This window comes from Simochromis diagramma, unplaced genomic scaffold, assembly GCF_900408965.1.
Source record: "Simochromis diagramma unplaced genomic scaffold, fSimDia1.1 OVJJ01000344.1, whole genome shotgun sequence".
Taxonomy (NCBI): domain Eukaryota; kingdom Metazoa; phylum Chordata; class Actinopteri; order Cichliformes; family Cichlidae; genus Simochromis; species Simochromis diagramma.
The window spans coordinates 4,485,908-4,507,858 of record NW_024387375.1 but is presented as its reverse complement, the minus strand read 5'-3'; the positions used below and the strand labels follow the sequence as shown (position 1 = coordinate 4,507,858).

Sequence of the window (21,951 nt, the reverse complement as noted above, 5' to 3'; positions counted from 1 at the left end):
AAATCCAAAATTTGTTTGGATCTTTACATTTTTGCACCTTTTGAGTAAGCTGGAGCTAGGAGCTTGTCATAAATGTGCCATTAGTGGCACAATGGGTTAAGCATAGACTTGAGAGCATGATTTGAATGAACTGTGAAGGCACAAATAAGTGCTGACTTAAATGTATTGCATTTAGAGCACATGCTGGTGCGACAGGCTTCAAACAGAGAGGGGAAGAACGCCCATTTTTACACTTTCGTTTTTAAATCAGCTCGCCTCACAAAGACTGTTCGCTCGCTGGCTGAAGGTGTTGCAGCTGGACAGCATTTGCATTTTGCCCACAGTAGCCAAATTACACCATTAACAGACTTTGCTCAGCTTGCTGCCAGCCTCATTTAAATGAGTTACTTCCCATATCTTCCTAGCACAAAGCTCCCTCTGGTGGATGAATAAAGCAAAGCACTTCACAACATGAGCCTCTAAACCAGCAGAAAATGTGTGGGTAAGGATTTATTTCGATAAAGAAGCTGTAACTGCTTCATTTTCATATTATTCTGATATGACAAAGAGGATCATATAAAGACAGGAAATGTGAATCTGAAGACCCAGTTTGGATAAAAATCCACTGAGAGACCGTGGAGATAAATTATCATGTTTCATATGACTGAGTGCCATTATGACTCACAGTTGGTACGTTTTAACCATCATAAACCAGTACACCACTGGATTTGTTTGCTCCAACATATCATCTGTCCGTGTTTGAAACGGTCCCCAATTTGCAGACAGTTCTAAATCCGGTGTGCAATTGCACCGTTGTATTGTAAACGGGCCTTTATTTGATAAATCGGCTGTCGGCGTCACAATGTCAGAACGCCGACTGGTTAGTCCGTCATCATGTCGGCACCCTCTCCTCCTGTGGCGTCCGTTAGACTCAGCTCCTCCAGCATCTCCGCCAGGGAAACGCGTGGTGCTCCGTCATCATCAGTGTCGCTCTCCACCGGGATCTTTGACGCATCTGAAATTGAAAAAAATCAGCATCTGCTCATTAAGTGTCTCATGCATCATCTGTAATGAACGTGTGACACAACTTCCATCAGAACCTCAAGCAGCCGTTGACGGTAAATGAGCCGTAACCTGACAATAGAAACCTAAACAAAGGCTCTGAAATCTCTCTCGTGATGCTGCTGCGGGAGTAAGTCTGTGCTGCGGTCATCAGCTGCTCACCTCTGAAGATATTGACGTTCTTCCTCAGTGCCTCATCTTCCTCCAGGTCCTCCAGGAAGTCCTGATATTGCCTGAAGACAGAAAAGTAAGTTGAGAGCAAAACCAGTCTGGTTACTTTACAGATAACAAAATACAAACCACATGACACTCTGCGCTCTTAGTACACTAAACAACTATTAACTCCCTTCAGTCCTCGTTTCAGGTATCGAAGTGTTTTTCCTATGTGGTCTACACCAGAGACGTGCGTGCTGGAAGTAACGGCTTTAATCTTAAAATGATAATAAGACCCTTTGGTTATTTAATCTCACCTCAAAGGGAGGGAGTAAGTAATCAGTTCTGATTGTTAGCAGTCTATCAACCAGTTTTTAACATGTAATTTTCACATTTTGTGCATTGATAGCTCAAGCAGACTTAATTTTGGTGAAAAATTGGGTCGAGGTCATAGAAAATGTTAAAGTTGAAAAAACAGCTTAAAACGTTATATTAGGCACAATTTTTATGGATCATCTAAAACTTCACAATAATATACTGGGCCTTCCAGGACACGAGTACCTAGGTTGGCTAAGCATTTGACCTTCATTGCCAGCTCCAAAGTAAAGTTGACCTTGGGGGGGAAAAAAATGTCAAGAAACCATATTGAGTAATACATCATATCACAGGGAGCGAGCTGTAAGAGACACTTTTTATGTTTTCTACACAACGCCCTTCGATGTCACAATGAGACCATAACAGGCTGACGCCCGCGTGACTTGACATCATAAAACATAAAAGTTTTAGCATAGCCTTTTACCTCTGGGAGAGTTGTGCCCTCTGACGGCTCTTGTTTAAGGGATATTTCCAAGGCGTTTCAAATTTATGCTAATTTTTTTAAGAATACTTCATGAGGAGCACCCCCGACCCCCACTTTCTGATTAGATATTTTTTTATTCACCTGACTATTAATGCATAATATTTAGTCCTGTCAAAAGATTAAAAAAAATTAACTAATCTCACAATTTTCTGTAATTAATCATGATTCATTGCAATTAATTGATCAACAGCCTAGTTGCAATTACATTTTTCAATTTTATATTTAAGCTTGTAACAGACATTTATGCAATATAATGAAGTAAATGCAGAATAAACACAAAGAATGTTAAATGCTTAAATTCAAAGAGAATTTGAAGAGTGTTCTTCAATCTTTTAGCACAGGATCTCTCCTGTGAAATACAACTTAAAAACTAAACTATATACTAATAGGTAAGTATACACAAATATATAATATATATATTAGTGCTTGTCAAACAATTAAAATGTTTAATCTGATTCGTCACAGGGTTACTGTGGATTAATTTTCATTCACATTTCATTTTGCATGAGCAAACGGACTCAAGAAAAAAGGGAAAATATACACATTTAACATGTTTATTGAACATTCATGTTAGCAAAAAAAAACTGTAAATATTTATCCACTCTCTCTCTCTGTCACTCTTGGGGATGCATGAGGAACCACAGCTATGTAAAGCGCGTGTCCTCAACTATATTAACAGGTCTGCAGTTCCACTTGGCAACTGTGTCTGTCAATATGTTTAGAAATTGTATGAAAAGCTTAAAATTAATAATGAATCATTTTAAGAAGTATTTTCTGTGTATCTGAGTCTGAAGCAGCTCATTCATCTGTTACGCCTCCGCTGTCATCCAAAAACACACATCAGTGAGCTACAGCGCTATACTGGTTGAAACAAATCATTCACACCAATAAACCTGACTTGTATGATTTTTTTTCTCAAGTGAAAACTATACAACTTCAGGTTGACCCTACAATAATGGAAGGAAAACTCCAACAATTAGATGACCCCTATGTGGGAGCACTAAGCGACAGTGGGAAGGAAAATCTCTGGCAGAACCAGGGTCAGGGAGGGGAGCCACGATCAGCTGGGAGTGAAGGGAGGACGACAGGAATACAAAAAAACCCAAAAAAACCAAACCACTGTATAAACATCTGAACATAGTCCCAAACAAAAGTGCTTTTTTTAACTTTTAAGTCTTTAATCTTAGAGTAAAAACAAAAAAAAAAAAAAACATTCCCAAGACAGCTTAGAGGTCAATGCTTGTAAGCCATACATCATTCATCTCAATGAGCTGAGCAGTCTTACCTCTCATCATCCGTGTCCATGCCTTCACGGTCTCTGGCCATCTCCTGCAGTTTCCAGTTCCTGCGCTTCACCCTCCTGCTGCGGTCGTAGCTCTTCTTGATCAGCACCTTTGAATGTACAAATGCTCAAATTCAACAACACATAGGAACAACATTTTTGTTCCTATGCGATTTAACGAAGGGATGAACGTTCAGAACTCCATGCAGGGTTTTAGTTTGCCACTAGAGGTCAGTGTTAATCAAGTCAACAAATCGTGTCGCTGAGTGCAGGTGACACTTACCACATCAGGAACATGGTGAGGGTTCATCTTATTAAGGTACTCATCATTGATGTTGGAATTGGCGAAGTCAAACCTACAAGATAAGAAGAAAATTAACCATTACGTGTAAACACACTGACCATTATTTCATTATTTATTATTACCCTTATTTATTCATTGTTATCTGAGTGTTCTGCGTACGTACCCCAGCACCAGGTCTCCAATATTGAGAAGGTGGCCCAGGAATGTACGGCAGTGGTACTGCTGACTGGTATTCATCTCTGATGTTTTCTGAACCCACACCTCAGCCAGGGTGTGCTGTATACACACAAACACAAAGAGGGAAGGGAAAATCCAAAATGTTTAAAGCAATCAAACAACATTACTCCTGTTCTTTCGTCCAAGTTTGCTCATTCAGGTGCATCAATAATAATGCAACACACACACACACACACACACACACACACACACACACACACACACACACACACACACACACACACACACACACACAAAGACTCAAAAGAGCGACGGGAAACTACACACCGCACTCGCCTCAAAAGAAACACTCCTGACTGTTTGTGTCGATTTGGCTCGAATCCAACATACAGGTTCAGGGATAATGTAATGGTTTGCTATTGATTTTACTTCTAAGGGAAGAGCAATGTTCCCCCATAATGCAATCTGTTCTGCACCAACACACACGCGCCCTTACTTTGTTGGACCTCATGCCAGCTCCAGCACCCAGCTTCTGGTCTCTGATGATGTCAGTGTCCATGACTATGAACTCCTCCAGCTGGCGTGGGTTGAAGAGACCGTTGAAGGGGTTTCGCCAGTATGTGTTCCCGTCCACCTCGGCAACTAGAAAGATACTTTTGATTATTTAGAGTAATTAATTTAAAAAAAAAAAAAAAAAAAAACCCACACACTTAACTTTCCGGATATTTAAATAAATTTTTCTGGAAAAAATACATACACTACTCAAAAAATATGAAAATAACACTTTTAAATCTGAGTATAGCATCAAGTCAGTTAAAGTTCTGGGATTTTGACCCAATATAAGGCAAAATTTGGACCCTACAGAGGTTACACAGGTAGGTCCCAGGCACGACACATCCATCGAGTGGTGCACAGACCTCTACAGGTGAGGCAGCAGCAACCTGACTGCCAAACTGGGAAGAAATCCTTGAACCTGTCAAACCCTGCTGCAGGGTTCCTGGGCACCTCCTGGTGCTCGACAATGGCCGGCCACATGTGATGACAGTTTGAAACCAGCTCATGCAAGGAACTGATATCACTGCCTGCCTGCCCCCCCCCCCATGCTCACGTGACATAAATCGAACTGAACACCACTGGGACATATGTTTCAGTCCTTCTGACAGGTTGCACCTGAGACCGTCCAGGAGCTCAGTGATACCCTGGTCCAAATGTGGGAGGAGATCCCCAAGGACACCATCCATCATCAAGCACAAGGAGGCCATACAAACTACTGAGCACCATTTGGATTTGCTGTAATGAAATTTCAGTAAAATGGACTAGCCCGCCACGTCCTTTTCACTTTGATTTTTGGGCTGTATTTGAATTCAGCCCACTGTCCGTAGATTAATTTCTTTTCCGTGAAAAGATGTGGCAAGTTGAGCCTTTCAATCCTAACAAATTACCCAGCCTATATCAGTATAGATATTCAGCGTGTGTTTTCTAAATCTTCCTTTCATTTTTCTAAGCAGAGTATTAAAAATATTCCAAGTCTGATTTATCCATAAGTGCTTTTTCTTTCTGTTCGTACTCTAAACAAACTAGACAGGAAGACTGTCTTCCTGTCTATACTGCAACCAAACTGTACAAGCAGAAAAACAGAAACAGATACTTCTGATACATGAGTTAATTGCCTTGTGCCGCTGAATCTGCTCGACAGCCTTGAGGCTGTTTGTGCTTTTCAACCAGCTAAAAAACTTTCTGCTCCAAATATAGCCTGCTCTTTGAAGAGTAATTAAAAACGTGTGTGCTGCTTCAAGATGTGGAGGACCATCCAGCCTCTCACAAAATGAGCGATTACGCCACACGCAGAGGAAGCAACCCATCACTAATTGTCTCCGTGCTTGTATTGGTAATAAGTCCCCCTAAATCAGATAACTTGGCTTTGATAGAATAAATAATGCAATCTGAAATATGTTTTGCTCTCTGGGAGCACGTCTAATATCGTGCTGTGACTGGAGAAGAGAGAAGCAGCCGAGTAAAATGACTGCGTGGAACATGTGGTCACCAAACTGGGGTCAGTCTAGTGCGGTTTAGAAGGGTGTCGACCAAGCAGCGACTCTCGGTAATGCAGGAAATACTTTTGGTGTTATGAACAATACAAGAGTGAAAAATAACCAACCTGTGGTAATGTTTCTAAAAGTGCAGATACTGAAAGAGGCTAAACCGAGTGCACAGACGCAACAACTGGTTTATAAAAGTCATATAATGAGAAACTACTCAGATGAATATTTAAACATTCAGCTAGTCGACTGTGATGATCGGCTTCTTATGTAATTACACAATTTCAGTTTCTGAGCAAATGTATTAAGTGCTAAAATCAGCAGCTTCTTTTTCAACAATGCTAATAACCATTGGTAACAGACTTAAAGAAATCAGAAGACATTTAAATCTAGTGAATGAATTCCACTGTTAATTAAAATGTCCATTATTTTTGAGCCATCAGCTGTCAAACGGTTCATAAAATGTAAACGTAAAATGTGCTGCTAAACGTCTCATAACACAAAACTGCTACTGTTAATTACAAATAAATTACTGGACAATTTTCTGTTGAATATCTGCAGCTTAACACTAAAAGGCCACTAAAGCTGTTTTCTGAACTGAGTGGTTTCTGTCATATTTCAGGGATGCTTCTAGAACAAAATGACTACATGTGCATCAGAAATTAGTAGAAGTTACCCATGGAAAAACCCTGAAACTACCATATCTCTACGTATTGTATACTGATGTGTCAAACTTGTCATTAAGGCCCAGGGGAGGCCGCCAAATGTTGTCTTTACGGGGCAAAGAGTGAAGCTAATTGTGTTTACTATGAGATCATTCATAGGAATTCAAAATAGGCATGGGCACTTTAAACAAACAAAAAAATAATAATAATAACAAAAATTAAATTACAAGTTAAATACACCGTTTGTCCAATTCAAGGAGATGAGCAGGGTGGATAGAGTCACGTGTGTTATGTGTGTTATAGGACTGTCACAGGAGGCCAGAGCACACAAAAAGCAGCCACACAGGCACAGCTACAACTTCTAAACTCCACACAAGAAAGGCCGGCCCGGCCAGCAGGTTCGAGCTCAAAAGCTACTTGCTGTTAGGTTTTATTACACTTTTTTTTTTCTTTTTAAAGGACGACAATTATTTACTGCACTTATCCCCAACTTAAACTACATCTCTGCTGACTGCAAGCCAACACAAATACGTGAGAAATGCTTCTGCAATTAACCAGGTGAGCTGCAGACAGCGTGAGCCGTGCTGTCAGCTAAACGTGTCAAAACTCCTCCGTACTCACTCTGCAGGGTGCGGGGGTCGATCAGATGGATGGTGCTGGTGACACGGATGCACACGCAGACTTGACCCATGTTCCCCAGGCTCTGCGCCAGCCGAGGTGAAAGGCACACGACGTTGTCCTGGCAACCAGACAACCAGAAAACCGGGGGTCAAACTGAGGTCACGTGGAGTAAAAAGGCTTTGAACTTGTGCTGAACAGCTTGTTTGCTCAAAATAAAATAAAATAAATAAATAAAAGAACTTGACGTTTTCATTTAAGAAAACAAGTGTCCCTCCATGGAGGCCCTAGTACTGAAATATGAGGTGTTAACAAACCCAGTATATGTAATGATATTAAAGCATTCAACTGCACTGGGCAGCTAATCAACTCCTGAAGATGACACCTGACAGGGATCAATTAATCCCCACCTTCATTTTAATGTCATTGCTTTCCAGTTTAATCTAACCTGTCACCGTTAAACACAAATTCAACCCTTTTTATAAACTAACAGAAATATGTCTAATGTGTAGGCCGTAGGAGTGACGAGGACAGTCGGGTGGGTCTCACTGCTAACAATGAATCATGGGATAAAACCTAGATTCAACTAAAATGAGTTCCAAATATAAACGCAACTGTTTGCTGGATACCTTGCAGACCGGTACGATCTCCATGGAGAAGGTGCTCTTGTAGTTGTATGTGTTTGAGTGGATGTCGTGAGAGATGAGGCGCTGAGATGCCTTTGACCTTTAAAGTTAAAAAGAAAGTATTCATTTTTATTAGTAACATTAAAACATTCACCAACACATGAAAGCTTGTTAAGTGTCAGTCGGACAAATGGTACAACAAAAGGGCCTAAAAGCACTGAGATGTTGTGCACACATCTCAGTGCACAACATCTCAGATCATCATCCTATGATCTACACAGGATGTGTAGATCATATAATCATGATCTACACATCCTGTGTAGATCATGATTATATAAACTGTTTCTGCCATGCAGACACAACACTTGCACGCGGTTTCAAATTAATTAAAAACTTTAATATATTCCCTTTCTTTTTAAGGGGTTACATTCTCTTCCGATTCAGATGTATTACCGACAGGCAACATTTTGCTAACACCTGCTAGCTAATCACCTCCACTTCTACATACAAACTGAACCCTGACAGACGCCATCACTGAACGCTGTGAAGGTCGTGCTGTGTGTTTTCAAAGGCATGGACTGAAGCAATGTTTACCTGCAGGGCACGGTGCACTGCAAGAAGTCCACCATCTTCTGAGCATGCTGCTTGGAGCTGTAGTAGAAATCAATGCCCTCTGCGAGAAAAGGCAATACCATCAAATACACTTCACAGATATATTTATCACAGGCGTGCTTCGCAGGTCATCCCCACGCCAAAGAACATATGCATGAAAACGGCACATACCACAGCGCAGATGAAGAGGAAAGAAAAATATGGCAGCCACATGTAACCTTCTTAAAGCTTTCAAGTCCTGCCGAGACATGGAGATGATTTAAACAACCCCATCGGGCCAAAACTCCGCTTAACAGTCCCATCCAAGAATACAGAGGACTGCTGCTGCGATGTCACTCAATGCACAGCATGTGAGCCTCTGCGCATATAAGTATGTATGAAGCAGCACTTAGCATCCATAAGTAGGGTAAGAAACAAGCTTGCTCTGCAGGCAGCTGGTAAGGAACGCCCGCTCTGATTAGAGCGCACTGATTAGATGTACAACGTGTGCCCCTGAGAGGCCCACGCGAGGACAGCTGCATGGAGTTATTGGTGCCAGTGATATGCATGCATGACTGGTTGTCTGGTACGGGAAGAGGTAATTAACACTCGACACATCATTATGTTCTCCTTCGCTCTAACCCACATTAGTTCCGCTGGTGACAACTAGGGCAAGTTTCCCACTTTGCAGTGTAATTTGGGTAAAAGTCCCCACAGCAGAGACGAGGCATTTCCCCTTTAACCCTCGGCACCCCATACCAGCCGCGGCAGGCTGGCAGGTTTCCACTACTGCCTGTGTATAAACACATTATTGCACACACAACACTTTAATATATTTAAACAATATGTGCACATTAAAAAGAAACAAGTGTCAATTAAATATTTGTAATATTTTCAGTTTTTCCCCTCATTCATCAGTAGTAAATCTAGACTCTCAGTCCACTGTTTATGTCAGCTGTCAACATGCCTGATGTGAAGTGTCCGTGTCTATGTACTCTTGAGGACGCTGTAGAACGTCGTCGAAGGAGTCTGATACGAGTTGACCGAGCCAGCGAAGCTCATTTCTGACTGATGACAGTGACGCTGACTTATGCTGCGGCTATCCTGAACATTTCTGTGAGTAAGAGCAGCCGTTTTTGTTGGTGTTAGCCGCTGTTACTGAAGTAGATCAATGCCGTCAGACTCTGGCAATTGGCGTATAAACTTTCATAAGATGCAAGAATATAAATCAACTGTTTATCATAGGGAAAGTGAGATTTTTAGGACACTCAAACCTAAGGTTAGCGTCCATAACATTATCTTTTAACCAGCTGCTGCAGTTACAGCCAGCTTATTGTTAGAAATGGGAGGTCTGCACATTTAATCTGCTGACAATATAAACTGGGAATAAAGCAGCATTTTTAATGCACATTCTCTCAGGTAAGAGCTCTGACTTCTGGAGACGCGGCTTCAGCTGAGGAGGAAGAGGATGAGGTGGAGATGAGGGAGGAGATAACAGCGGTGGAGATGGCAGATGAAGAAGAGGAGCAGACAGAGATGATGAAAAGATAAATAAATATTTTGAAAGAGCTCATTAATAGACAGTCAATTCTTTTATCGTTTGTGTTTATCAGCTTCTCTCTCATTCTTAGGAACCTGGAACATTATTATAGAATTCTATTGGTGTACACAGCGTTGTGCACATAATCATAGATCATTGACCTACCATGTATTTCTTTAATGTTGAGGGCATTCTGGTGGAGTTTATGTTTCAGGATCAGCTGCTCCAAATAGTAGAAAGTCTTTTTGTGTACAGTCTGATGGACAAAAGAGAAATCTTCATCACAGAGAAACTCATACTCATCCCTTTAAACAGCACAAACCTCGACAAGTAGCTTTGCATTTGCCTGCGAACACTCAACTTAATGGCATTCAATACAGCTGGGTTTTTTCCACGTCTGAGCAAGCTGTTTATTTCATGCATCTACAATCTGCTGAGCCTTTTCTGTCATGCAGCTACAGAGCAAAAGCTTTTTCAGTGACTGGCTTTTATTATGAAGTGGCTGAGTTATATAATAACATAGTTATGTTACTATGAAGCTAAGGTATTTATTAATCACTGAACTGCTAGTCTACGGTCTCTGCAGCAGTAAAGTTCAGTACGTCAGTACAGAGTGTCTTGAGTTGTATTTCCCAACAAGGACTCAGAGAGGTATGTTTGTATGTTTATATGATACACTAACAGCGCTGAGAGAAACAGTCAATGACCCAAAAAAAAAAAACAAAACCGTAAAAAGTAAACATTACTCTTCTGAATGAAATTTGACGTCTAAAGTCGAGTCAGTGCTAGTGGAAAAAGAGGCTTTGCACACATTTTTCAGCTTTGACCACAAGCTTTACTTTTTAACCCTTTACTATGACAACCAATTTTACAAATGTGCTGGAATATAACCATTCACTATCCACTTCAATAACTGATAAAATGGTTCATGGTTTATTTAAAAGTGCTTTTAAAAAGCTTGAAAACAGCCAGAATGGGAAAATAGTTTGTACTTATTAGAGTGTAAGACCACAGGTCTACCTTCTGACGAACTTGAACGACGGCCTTCCAGAAGTCTTTGGCCTCCACACGGTGGCAGTCGTCACACATCTGGGACTGGATGACAAACTCGACCACAAATACCTGTTGTAGGATGGCGCCATTCATCACCTGGAGAAGACAACAACAAGTCACACCATATGCTCCAACTCCATGGGAAACGATGACAAAAACTTGTGGCTGAAATTCATTAAACAAGCTGTTCAGGGAGAGCATATTTGAATTGTTATGCTTGAATTTTTATGTGAACAGGGAGAACTGCAGGCAGAATTATAAAGACCCTCCAACTGCACAAACAAAAAAACCACAAGGCTCAGGTTCTCACTAAAGGTCAAGGAGATGCGATGACAGCCAATGGCGAGGCTCGCTACTCTCACTTAACTCTCTGAAGAACAGACAGATCGCTTGTTCTTCTGATAAAACAACCTCAGGGTCACTTTGTAGTGGATGCACGTCCTACAACTTGTCACCACTTTTATGAATATTCTTAAGATTATAAAAAAAATTAAAAGATTTTGTTTTAAACTTTCTGGACAAAAAGCACCTTGCTCATCTCATATTGTTAATTACAAATAGAATTTTCCCACACGTAGAAACGTCCCCCTGTTTTCTAACCTCTTTCTGGATGGTCAGTTTCATCTTAATCCTTTTGGAGTGCGGCTCTGTCCACAGGAATCCAGCATCGATAAGTCGCACCTGTGAAGAGAGATGTTTTAGATCTGCGAGGACTGTCTGAGTATTGAGAAGTACAATAGTGAACGTGGTGCACATCATAATAAAAAAAAAAAAAGAGATAGATGGGAAAGATGCTGTAATGTAATAATGTATCACAGAGTACCTGCACAGAACATTAAACTAGAAGGGTTTTAAGAGGACAGCATTAAGGTTTTGATTAAACTTTACTGTCATTAAAAATGTAATATATACTTAAGGATATGAATTCTTAGCTTGCATATGTCTCCTCACACAACCCAAAAACACAACAAAAAGAAAATGTGCTCAATAAAAAGGCAGGACTGAAACAAGCAGCTTGTGAATCTCATATTACAAACTGGCACTGGACACCCCCTTATATTTAATTTATTCTAGAAATCTTTGACTTATGTAGAAATATGCTATTTGTCTTTAGTGACACTGAGTAAGAAAGAGGCTTACTTTAGACATAGAGCTCTTTAGTTTTTTCAAGCAAAGAGCAAGCAGCTCCCTGGACTCCAGAGCACACTGTACCCAGGTCGCTGGAGGCTGCAAGTACCTGCGTAAAAGAGGAAATGCATTTAAATAAAAACACACCTTTCTGACTGCTACATTTCACCTGTAAATGCCTTCTAAAGAGAAACAGTGATATAATGGGTGCACTGCAGTGTACAAAACAAATACAACTGTTATGTGTTTGTTATTAAATGCATGAAACGCACCGTTCACACTGCTTGCAGAAATGCACTGTGACTTGCTTGGGGATTCCCTCTGAGATGTCGACCTGAGTGCGCAGGCAGGCCACACACATGTTGGCTGGGTTAGGAGCAATGGGGACACCACAGGTACAGCAGAGGCTGGAGGGGAGAGACGCCAAAGTCAATGAAACACGAATAAATGATGGGTTGTTTCAAACCCTTTTGTTGATGATATATATTTATATAATAGGTTTCAGCCTCTTCACTAAAGACAGCATGTACAATACAATGGGAGATTTTACACAGCAGGTCGCAGCTTATGTTGTCGCGTTTTTCCCATATTTTTCTCATCACCTGAGCATTTTCTGAAAATAAACAGTCACGATGTTCACTTTACTCGATGACATAATTCATCTCAGTGGTTCTGGCAAAACTACACTTACAGTGCGCCATAATCAATTTAAAATCAAAAGCTACTGCTAGTTGTTATATTGGACTGAAGACAGCTGCAGCCCCTTTACAGCCTAGGGACATGTATTCAGATCAAGCCTATTATTTGACTAATAAATAAAATATTAATTATTTATTGTAAGTCTTAACAAAGACTGCTCCATGATCTGTATTCCACTAGTGATGTGCCGTGGCAGAGAAATGCTATCTTCTGAAAACTTTCCCACTTTTTGACAGGTTTGAGATCCAAGTGTTCTGAAGCTTTAAGAGCAGAAGTAATTTACATGAGAACAAGATATAACATAGTTATCAGAATCTGTGGGCTGCTAATCATTAGGGAATTTCTTTTGGTAACCCCTCACATAGTTACTGATACCAGAAATTCTGTGGTGTCCTACTGGTGTCAGCTTTATGGCACTGGTAACCAGTTTTATTTGGTTAAAACATGTAGAACTGGTTCGAGATTGGCTAATAGCACTGGATCGGTGGAAAAGGATTTGAACCAAATTTGTCAACAGGGCTCTTAATTAGGAACTTTTGGTCCAAATCAGCAACACACCCACTGAAAAGATGGTATATTTTATTTTACTGCAGTTGTGCTTTATGGATGATTTAATGAAAAAACAAACAAACAAAAAACCCAATCATTGTCCCCCACATGACTCCATCAGAATCTGTTTTTTTTTTTTTTTTGGTACAATAACTAACGGAAGAAATTATGTATAACCGATAAGCCTGATTTAAAAATGTTGGTTTAAGAAAAAAAAGAAAAGAAATTTCTTATGCTACAACTTTGACCAGCCGCCTATGCCATGTAGTGATATTACCCCTGAAAGTTAACCAAAAATGCACTTTTTGATTTTTTTTTTCCAGTGAATTATAACAAAGCAGATCAAACATCCAGAGTACCAGTGCTTCTTCCCATTACATTACAAACATGACCACTGGTGCAGTTTTGCTATTGAAGCCATGATTATACTGCTGCTCAAAGTTGATTACTAAAACAAATATATACAAATATAATATACAAATATTTTGGTTGATTTGCTTGCAGTTTTAAAACAGAGCTTACATGTGTCCAGCCCTAAATTTTTCATGTGTCTATCGACTGTACTTATGATGTTATAACATTACAATGTTATGAGGGCTCAAAAATGCTGGAAGCCCAACATTTCAAACCACCCTGAATGTATACACTTTGCATATGCTGGGGGGCCAAATCCACTTGAGTAATGGACACTTGAAAGAAAAAAAAATTTTTTTTCATTCCATTTCCTGCTGATTGAGTAAATATTACAAGTTGCACTACATAAAGAATAATATCATTAGATGTCTAACCTGAATAGAACAAAATCCTGTAGTTTCCATATGGCACTCAAATTATAAGTGAGAAAATAACTTTGTTTAAGAATTGCATATTTCTTTATCCCCAAATCACAGATTCTGGTTCACTTTTATGGTATGGGACGCCAAGGAAAATGTCAAGCTTTTATCTTTAATAGTTTTTAAAGATATTTACATTGAAATGTTACCATGGTCGAGCAGAAAACTTTATGACTCAGGCTGCTGCTGCTATGTAGTTGATTATTCTGCTTGCTGATAGTTAGCAAGCCAAATATCGGCCAATATATCCTGTGTCCTTGCCTCCTACTGGTAGTTTAATACCACCATTAAAGGAAATAAAGGCTTTATAGTTAGAGGCAGAGATGCTATCCACAGTCTGGAGAACGAGCTTTGCTGTTAAAACTCACACAGTGCTAAAGGTCTGCACTTACATGTTCCCCTGGCTGCTTGAGGCAGGAGCCTGCATGTACTCCATCCTTGCCAAGCTGAGTGGGTCTCAGGTGGTCCAGTTATCTCTGAGGACACAAACATGACAGATGTAAAGTGGCCCTGTCAACGCTGAAGCACAACACAGACGACTGGGAAAAAGAAAGGGTTAATAAACGTTAACCCAGACAGGCTTATTTCGTTTCCAAGCGTTCATTTAGAAACGGAGATACAGATATCTAAACAACGCTAAAGCTGCCCTAAGTACAGTTAGCACTGCTAGCCTGGCTGATGCTCTTGATACAGTGTGTTAGCACCGGAGGCTAAACTGCTAACTCTTCTGAGTGATTCTCAAAAGTTTTCGCGGAGAAACAAACACACAGAGTCGACTGAAAGTATTCAGTAACTACAGCTAAAGCGACCGAGTGTTGACAAAACTTACTGATCTTATTTTGATGAGAAATCAACAGCACACAGTAAACGAGGTAGCCCCACGTTTTACCCACAGAGGACCGAGAGAGGCTCGATGGCGTCAGGCAGGACTCAAGGACCCCGGGACTGTCTTTGTTTGCCTGAATACATTTCCTCATAAAAATTTAAATCAAATAAAAATGCCACTTAAATACCAAATAGATAAGAAATTATTACTTGTTTTTTCCAATTTAAATCTTGTATTAGATAATCTGAAACGCTGATGGTGGTATATATAATCATATATCTTAAAAGGTATAGTAAAAGTATAAGATTATTACCAGAAGCGTTTTAGGCAATTAGTTAAAGATCATTTTAATGTATTGTTGTGAAGAAGAGTTTAACATTTAACTGACTGAATTAAAATTAGAAAATCTCATTTAGTAGGTAAACAGGCATGCATATCATAGCGAAGCTGTTTATATTTATAACAATACATCAAAGCTCAGTTGATAAACTTTAACTTTTGTGCCCTTTCTCTTTGTTTTTCTTTAGGAAATACGGTAAAAACAGAGTCATTTAAACTTTCCACCAAAACTCCTGCTAACATCTTTTTTTTTGATTCATTCGTTTGCCTTTTTATTGTACGTTAACAAATAGAGGGGCTAAACTGAGGACGTGTTGATCTCACATTTCCCTCCTGGTGCGACTGATACTATAGTTCTAAAAACAATAATTTTACAAGTTTTCTCAGTTTGTTTGGGTTTGTTTGTTTGTTTGTTTGTTTGTTTGTTTGTTTTTTAGTGGTGGGGGGGGAGGGAGGCCTGAGAAGGACTTCTGACACAAGCATTAATACAGGAACTCCCCTTTTGTCCTATAACATGACAATTCTACCTTGCCACAAACACACTGGGCCTAATGAAAGGTTATTTATCTGATTTAATTTTATAATGAAATGCTGCGTGTTAGCATGTATTTAAAATTATTGATTCACGGAGGTCTTCAGACTCACCTGTGGTATGACTGGTCCTTGGACGCCTTCGAGTTCTGTCGTAAATCTCCCGTGCGGTTTCTCTCTTGGTGTCTTGCTTAACCCCTGGTGAGATTTTAGGCATGGCTGACATATAATTGAGCAGTAGAATTTATAACATTTGGATGAAATAACATAATGCTGCAATAATTTAATTTTTGTAAACAGTCTGCAGTTTTCTTATTGGTTTCTCTACTGAATTTTAAGCCAGTGAATGCGACAACTTATTAAGTTGTAGCCACAACACAACTGTTCTTTTCTTTCAAGTGATTACATTAATTAACTAATTTATTTATTTATCTAAATGTATCTAAATTATTTATCTAAACGGCTGTAGATTACATTTCTTTGCATCGCCTAATCACCTTGTTTTCAGACGTAACCAGCTGCAGTTGAATAGGTTTTTATTTATTTTATTTTATTTTATTTGTTTGTTTGGTTGGTTTTTTTTTGGGGGGGGGGGGGTCGGGTCCCTTATTTAAACGGTATCACTATGCGTTGTCTGTGGGTAAGTGTTGATATTTTAAATGCAATTATTTCCTACAATTTTGAAGGCGAACTTTACGAGCTGCACGTAAAAGCAGCACGGCCGTTTAGGAAAGCAGCAGCGGGGCTTCGCAGCCAGTGTGGCAGCTGGGAATGTGAGGGTTTCAGCACAGGCTGCTATTTCAGGACTGGAAACAGTAGCAGGGCTGGCCGGGGAGGGACAGGCTCTGCCCACAACTTTACTCTAGCCAACACACTGGCTTAACCTCAAGTCCAAACGGAGGGGAGAAGCTGCTGTTTCCCGCCTGGGGTGTCCGTGTTCTCGGACCGCGGCAGATGGTCAGCGGACAGCCGTTGGTGGTGGCTCACTGCTGGGCTGAATGCTAGAGGGAACCAGCCGGTGCACCGCGCTTCTCCTTCTTTATCTCCCCTCGGTCGCTGATACGTCCCAGTGAAGTGTCACCCGTTGGTCCAGTACAACCTGAATGTTTCCCGGCGTGAGTAGCTCGGTTAAATGTGTATGTTTCGCCGCTAACCAAACCAAACACGGTAACATCATCAACAACAAAAACAGCGACGATGGAGTGAAATCTGCGGCGGGGGGGGCGAGCGACACACAACCTGCCGCGATTTCCTGCGCGTGAATAAATAAATGATAGAGGATACAATGACCCTGCTGTCTCTATTAGGTCGGATCATGCGTTATTTTCTGCTCAGACCGGAGACCTTGTTCTTGCTGTGCATCAGCCTGGCTCTGTGGAGTTACTTCTTCCACACGGACGAAGTGAAGACCATCGTCAAGTCCAGCCGAGATGCGGTCAAGATGGTCAAGGGGAAAGTGGCGGAGATGATGCAGAACGAGCGCTTCGGTGGGCTGGACGTCCTGGACGCGGAGTTCTCCAAGACCTGGGAGTTCAAGAGTAACAACGTGGCCGTGTACTCCATCCAAGGCCGGCGAGATCACATGGAGGACAGGTTCGAGGTGCTCACCGACATCGTCAACAAGAGTCACCCGTCAATCTTTGGGGTTTTTGATGGCCACGGAGGAGAGGTGAGTGGGGCACCCAGGGGGACATTAAAGTGATCTCCAGGGGGGCTAAAGTGTGGGTTTGAATGAGTTATGTCTGGTCCTTTTCTTAGACCTGCTTTTATTTCTTTATTAAATGCACGAACGAGACTAAATAAAGCAGAGATCTTACTCTGTATTTTCAACTGAAGCTGTCCTCGTTGTACTTTTAAATAAAGTATAAATATGAGGGATAAAAATCTACTTTCTATACACCTAAAATAACTTCTAACGGATAAAGCGATGTAGTCCACCCCATAAATCATTTATTACAGTGTATTAAGTTACATAGAGTTAATGTGTAGTGATGAAGGGGATATTTTCCTTCCTCAGTTTGAACCCTGTGTATTTTTTTTGTCTCTGTGGTAATTTAATCAAACACAAACTAATTCAGGATTATGCAACTCGGGGGAAGGAGAAACTGAACTAATGAATGTCTTGAATGTGTTAACACGGAGACTCTTTAAGACAGGGACTCGAGGTCGAGTAATTAGGCAGGATTCACTTTGACGTCCCGTGTCATTGATGGGTGCAAGTTATGACTTTAATTAGGACAAACCAAGTGACACACACACATACCCACACAGAGGCACAGCGACACTGGGGCTTCTGGGTTGTCTCGTTACAGCCCTGCAAACACACTCACCCTCCCTGTGAGAGAGTCTTCTTTTAGATCGCAAGAAGAGCCGCATGCTCTTTATTTCCAGTTTATTTCTCTCCAAAAACAATCTCTCTTGGGTTTGTTTGTCCAAAGTAGGGATGCATCCCCCATAGTCTAACACAATTATAGCTGGAAGGAGAAGGATAAACTCAGATTTTTTTCAGATTCTATCCGGGGCCCCATACTGTGAGGAAAAACACAGATGACATCGATCACTAGTCCGCTGGTTACAGCCGTTCTCCTTTGCTTTCTGCTTCCTTGGTGCTAATTAATGTCAGGGCATCGAGGCAACAGCCTGACAAAGCAGCTCACAATGAGACCCTTAAAAAGTGCTGTCAGTTAAAGGGACAAAGAGCATTTGACATGATGCCACAGTCAGGCGGGAACATGAAAACACTGATTTATTATGAAGTCGAAGCATGCCTCTGCTCGGGCATTGTTTTCTGAGGCTTCGACTGTGCCCTCAGCTGACAGTGCTGATGCAACAGAGCCACCAAATAGAAAGAAGAAGAAACATAAACTCCAATAGACTCTTCTCTTCTCTTCTCTTCTCTTCTCTTCTCTTCTCTTCTCTTCTCTTCTCTTCTCTTCTCTTCTCTTCTCTTCTCTCTGATGAGCCACTTCTGGTGGAGCTCAGTGCTTTTTTTTTTTTTTTATTGTCTCACTGCAACAATCTTCACTCCTGAGGTTGACTGCTGTACTCTGATTGAGGCTAAATGATAACATACTAAAAATAGGCAGCTAAAGGCATCGAGGTGGCTTTTCTACTAGGGGAAATTAAATTTTAGGCCACAACGCTGGATGCTGCAGCTTTTTGACCAAAAGTGGTCATTGGATTGGGTTTCCCCTCATGGCCTCCTTCCCTCCTCTGTGGAGTTCATTTTTAGCGATCAGTGGCCTAACCTGTTAGCGCTGCCACAGCTCACCATACATGTGTTTAAGAAAAATAAGTAGGAGATATGTTTGTTGATCTGCCAGGGGAAAAAAAGAGAGAAAACGAGTGGGAGAGCATCGGTGGCGAGTGGGAAGAGCGAGAAGAGATGCTTAGGATTTGCCTTTGGATGTGAGAGTCTGCTTTATCGTTGCATGTCCATGGGCATCGGTTTATTCCCACGCCCTCTTTTGAAGTGTGGAAAATGGTTGCCAGTCAGCAGCCTTCGGAAAATAAATAAATAAATAAACAAATAAACATAAAAAACTTCCTCTCTTTGGTGGATGTAGATATTTTTATATTTATACTTAGCCAGAGGGCATTAAGCGGAGTGATGCTGTGTGGCCCAAGGCAGCGTCAGGATACTGGCTGTCTCAGCTGGCTTGTTAGTGAGGTGTCAAATGCTTCAATTTCTTTACACACGCACGTATGCGCACACACTCTGCTCATCCAGGCCACATATACACAGTCATTAAAGCAATGTCGGACTTGTGCCAGCATCTTTTTAGCATCCAAGACTTTAGCCCTTCTTGGATGTTTACAAATCCCGTAATGGACAAAAATGTAAAGTCCACTTTCACTGGGGTGTGAGCATGCTAAAATAGAGAAATACAATCAACTCAGAGGAGGAAATTGTAGTTAAACTACAATAAAGGCTGCCACCAGTGGTTATGTTATATAATTGATTAATGTTAACTGATAACTATTTAATTACAGGAAATTAAAAAAAAAAAAAAAAAAAAAAAAAAAAAAGTGGCCTGTGTTGATGTCCAAGTCAGGTAAAAAACGTGATAATTCCAAATTCCAATAATAATTGAAGGATTTATCAGAACAGCTGACAGTTTACCTGCATACCAGCTCTGGTTGGTATTTATAATATTGATTCATCATCTTGGCTTCACAAAGCTTTCAATTTCTTCCTGCAATCCGTTATTGTTAATGCAAGTACCGGTGCTGTGAGTGAGGGCAGGCACTAAACGCTCTTGTAATTACTGTATCCTATTATTGACAGGCAAACAGATGCTTTCTTGCCAAGAAATTGATCAGTACAAGATTGGTATCTTTCTCATTCCTGCTTTTAGTGATGGAGCTGGAAAAGGCAGGCAGTAAGCTTCAAACAGCTTGCATAGCTCTTCTCCAAAAAGTCAAACTGAATTAAAAAGCTGCATCCATAATTGCTCTGTGTTTACAGTCATGTAAAATGGTTTTCACCTGACATGATAGAGTCCTGTGGAGAAACTGCTTCTTATCTATACCTTGTGATTAGCTCACAGAACCACTATTTAGCAGCAATAACTTGAACCAGTTGTTTTTTGCATGACTTTATCAGTGTCTCACATCATTGTGGAGGATTTTTTTCCCCAGTCTTATTTGCAGGATTGCTTCAGTTCATTGAGGTTTGTAGGCATTTGTTTATACGCAGCTCTCTTAAAGCCCCACCACAACATTTCAGTCAGGTTGAGGTCTGGACTTTTTTACTGGCTCATTGCAACATTTTTATTCTTTTCTTTTTCAAATATTCTGTTGCAGATTTGCTGGTGTGCTTGGGATAATTGTTGTGCTAGCACAACCTTTATCTGTCAGAAATATGGTCTCACGAGAAACTCTAGAATACTTTAGTATACAGAGGAGTTCATGTTCAGACTTGGTGACTGCAAGGTGGCAATCGTAGCTCCTCTACTACCATGCTTGACAGCTGGTATGAGGTGTTTGTGCTCACATGCTGTGTTTGGTTTTCTCCAAATCAGACATTCTGCATTACAGCAAACGTCTCCACGTTGGTCTCAGCTGTCCAAAGGACGTTGCTCCAGATATCTTGTGGTTTAATCAGATGCAGCTTTGTAAACCTATGCCGGGGTGCCATGTTCTTTTTAGAGAAGCTGTCCAAACAAGCCACACTTGTTCAGTCTTTTTCTGATTCTGCTGTCATGAACTTTAAACATGCCCTCTGAACATTGCACGGTCTGAATTTTTGGGGATGCCCATTCCTGGGAAGATTGTAGCTTAGTTTTAACCGTAAACTAAATGCTCCAGAACAGCAAGCTTACCAAACCTTCCACTTTTATAGAGGTGCAGTTTACCTGGCTGCAGTATGGATGTACTTTGTTTCTCTCAGGAGTACGGTGAGAAACTTTACTTTTCACATGACTGGATCTGTGTAGTGAATTACTTAGGCCGTTTCAGTAGACGCAAAGTATGGTACAAGGCCTCACAAGAAATAGCGTACAACTGATGGTCATTACCCAAGCATGCAATAGAAAGAAAACCATAAAAACATAGACAGGTGAGAGGAAGAAGATTGGTGCATCCAAATGTAAATGGCTGCAAAATTTGTTTTTATATTACCAAACTGCGCTGTCCAAGTGTCCAATAGTTTTTGTGTTTAGCCAAAGAGCTCACAATACAAGACTTTCATAGAACTGCCTGAATGCAAGTAGTGAATGAGTGCATGATTTAATACAATAAAAGGTCTGCCCACCCGTGATAACATGATTACTTGTGCATATGGCTGCCCGAATATAAAGCTGATAACTTCCACTCAAGGCAGTGTTTACTTCCTGTTTTTGCTCTGATTTTTATTCTAAAAGTTCTGAGTCAAAGTGGTGATTCACATCGCCATCGCTCTGATTCTTCTTTCAGGATGTTGACAAGCTCACCGCTGTTCTTTGTCTGCCATCCTTTTCCCAGTTACAGAACCTCCAAGTCTTCCTTTGTGCTTTTTCTCACTTCATGATAAATTAAGTTTAGAGCGTGAGCCGTTTCTTTAATGTTGCTATCTGTGCATTCTTCTGAAAAGCACATCATATGCCAAATTAAGATGA

At 40.7% G+C, this 21,951-nt stretch overlaps 2 protein-coding genes and 1 long non-coding RNA gene across 4 annotated transcripts in view; 1 reads left to right on the top strand and 2 right to left on the bottom strand.

Moving 5' to 3' along the window:
- Positions 1-471: 471 nt before the first annotated feature.
- Positions 472-16,075, bottom strand: nmd3 (NMD3 ribosome export adaptor). Of its 2 annotated transcripts, none has more exons than XM_040009305.1 (16): positions 15,968-16,075; positions 14,550-14,633; positions 12,349-12,483; positions 12,089-12,185; positions 11,549-11,629; positions 10,916-11,044; positions 10,061-10,151; positions 8,359-8,437; positions 7,768-7,864; positions 7,142-7,259; positions 4,313-4,458; positions 3,803-3,915; positions 3,619-3,691; positions 3,339-3,445; positions 1,204-1,274; positions 472-994 (listed from the first exon to the last, which is right to left on the bottom strand). In XM_040009305.1, exons 2-16 carry the CDS (start codon positions 14,591-14,593, stop codon positions 861-863), a joined length of 1,515 nt encoding a protein of 504 aa, XP_039865239.1. In that variant the 5' UTR covers positions 14,594-14,633; positions 15,968-16,075; the 3' UTR covers positions 472-860. The 2 variants fall into 2 exon arrangements, with proteins under 2 accessions (XP_039865239.1, XP_039865237.1); XM_040009303.1 differs by lacking the exon at positions 15,968-16,075 and adding an exon at positions 14,987-15,122.
- On the bottom strand, positions 9,046-10,054 carry LOC120719852. The gene is made up of 2 exons (XR_005692760.1): positions 9,737-10,054; positions 9,046-9,668 (listed from the first exon to the last, which is right to left on the bottom strand). It is a non-coding gene; the product is annotated as an uncharacterized LOC120719852 (long non-coding RNA).
- Positions 16,076-16,573: 498 nt separating the features above from the next.
- Positions 16,574-21,951, top strand: part of ppm1lb (protein phosphatase, Mg2+/Mn2+ dependent, 1Lb) — a 53,229-nt gene continuing 47,851 nt past the window's right edge. The window contains exon 1 of the mRNA XM_040009341.1: positions 16,574-17,522. Within this exon, the coding sequence (XP_039865275.1) occupies positions 17,124-17,522 (399 nt within the window). The 5' untranslated portion in view covers positions 16,574-17,123. The remainder of the gene's footprint in view (positions 17,523-21,951) is intronic.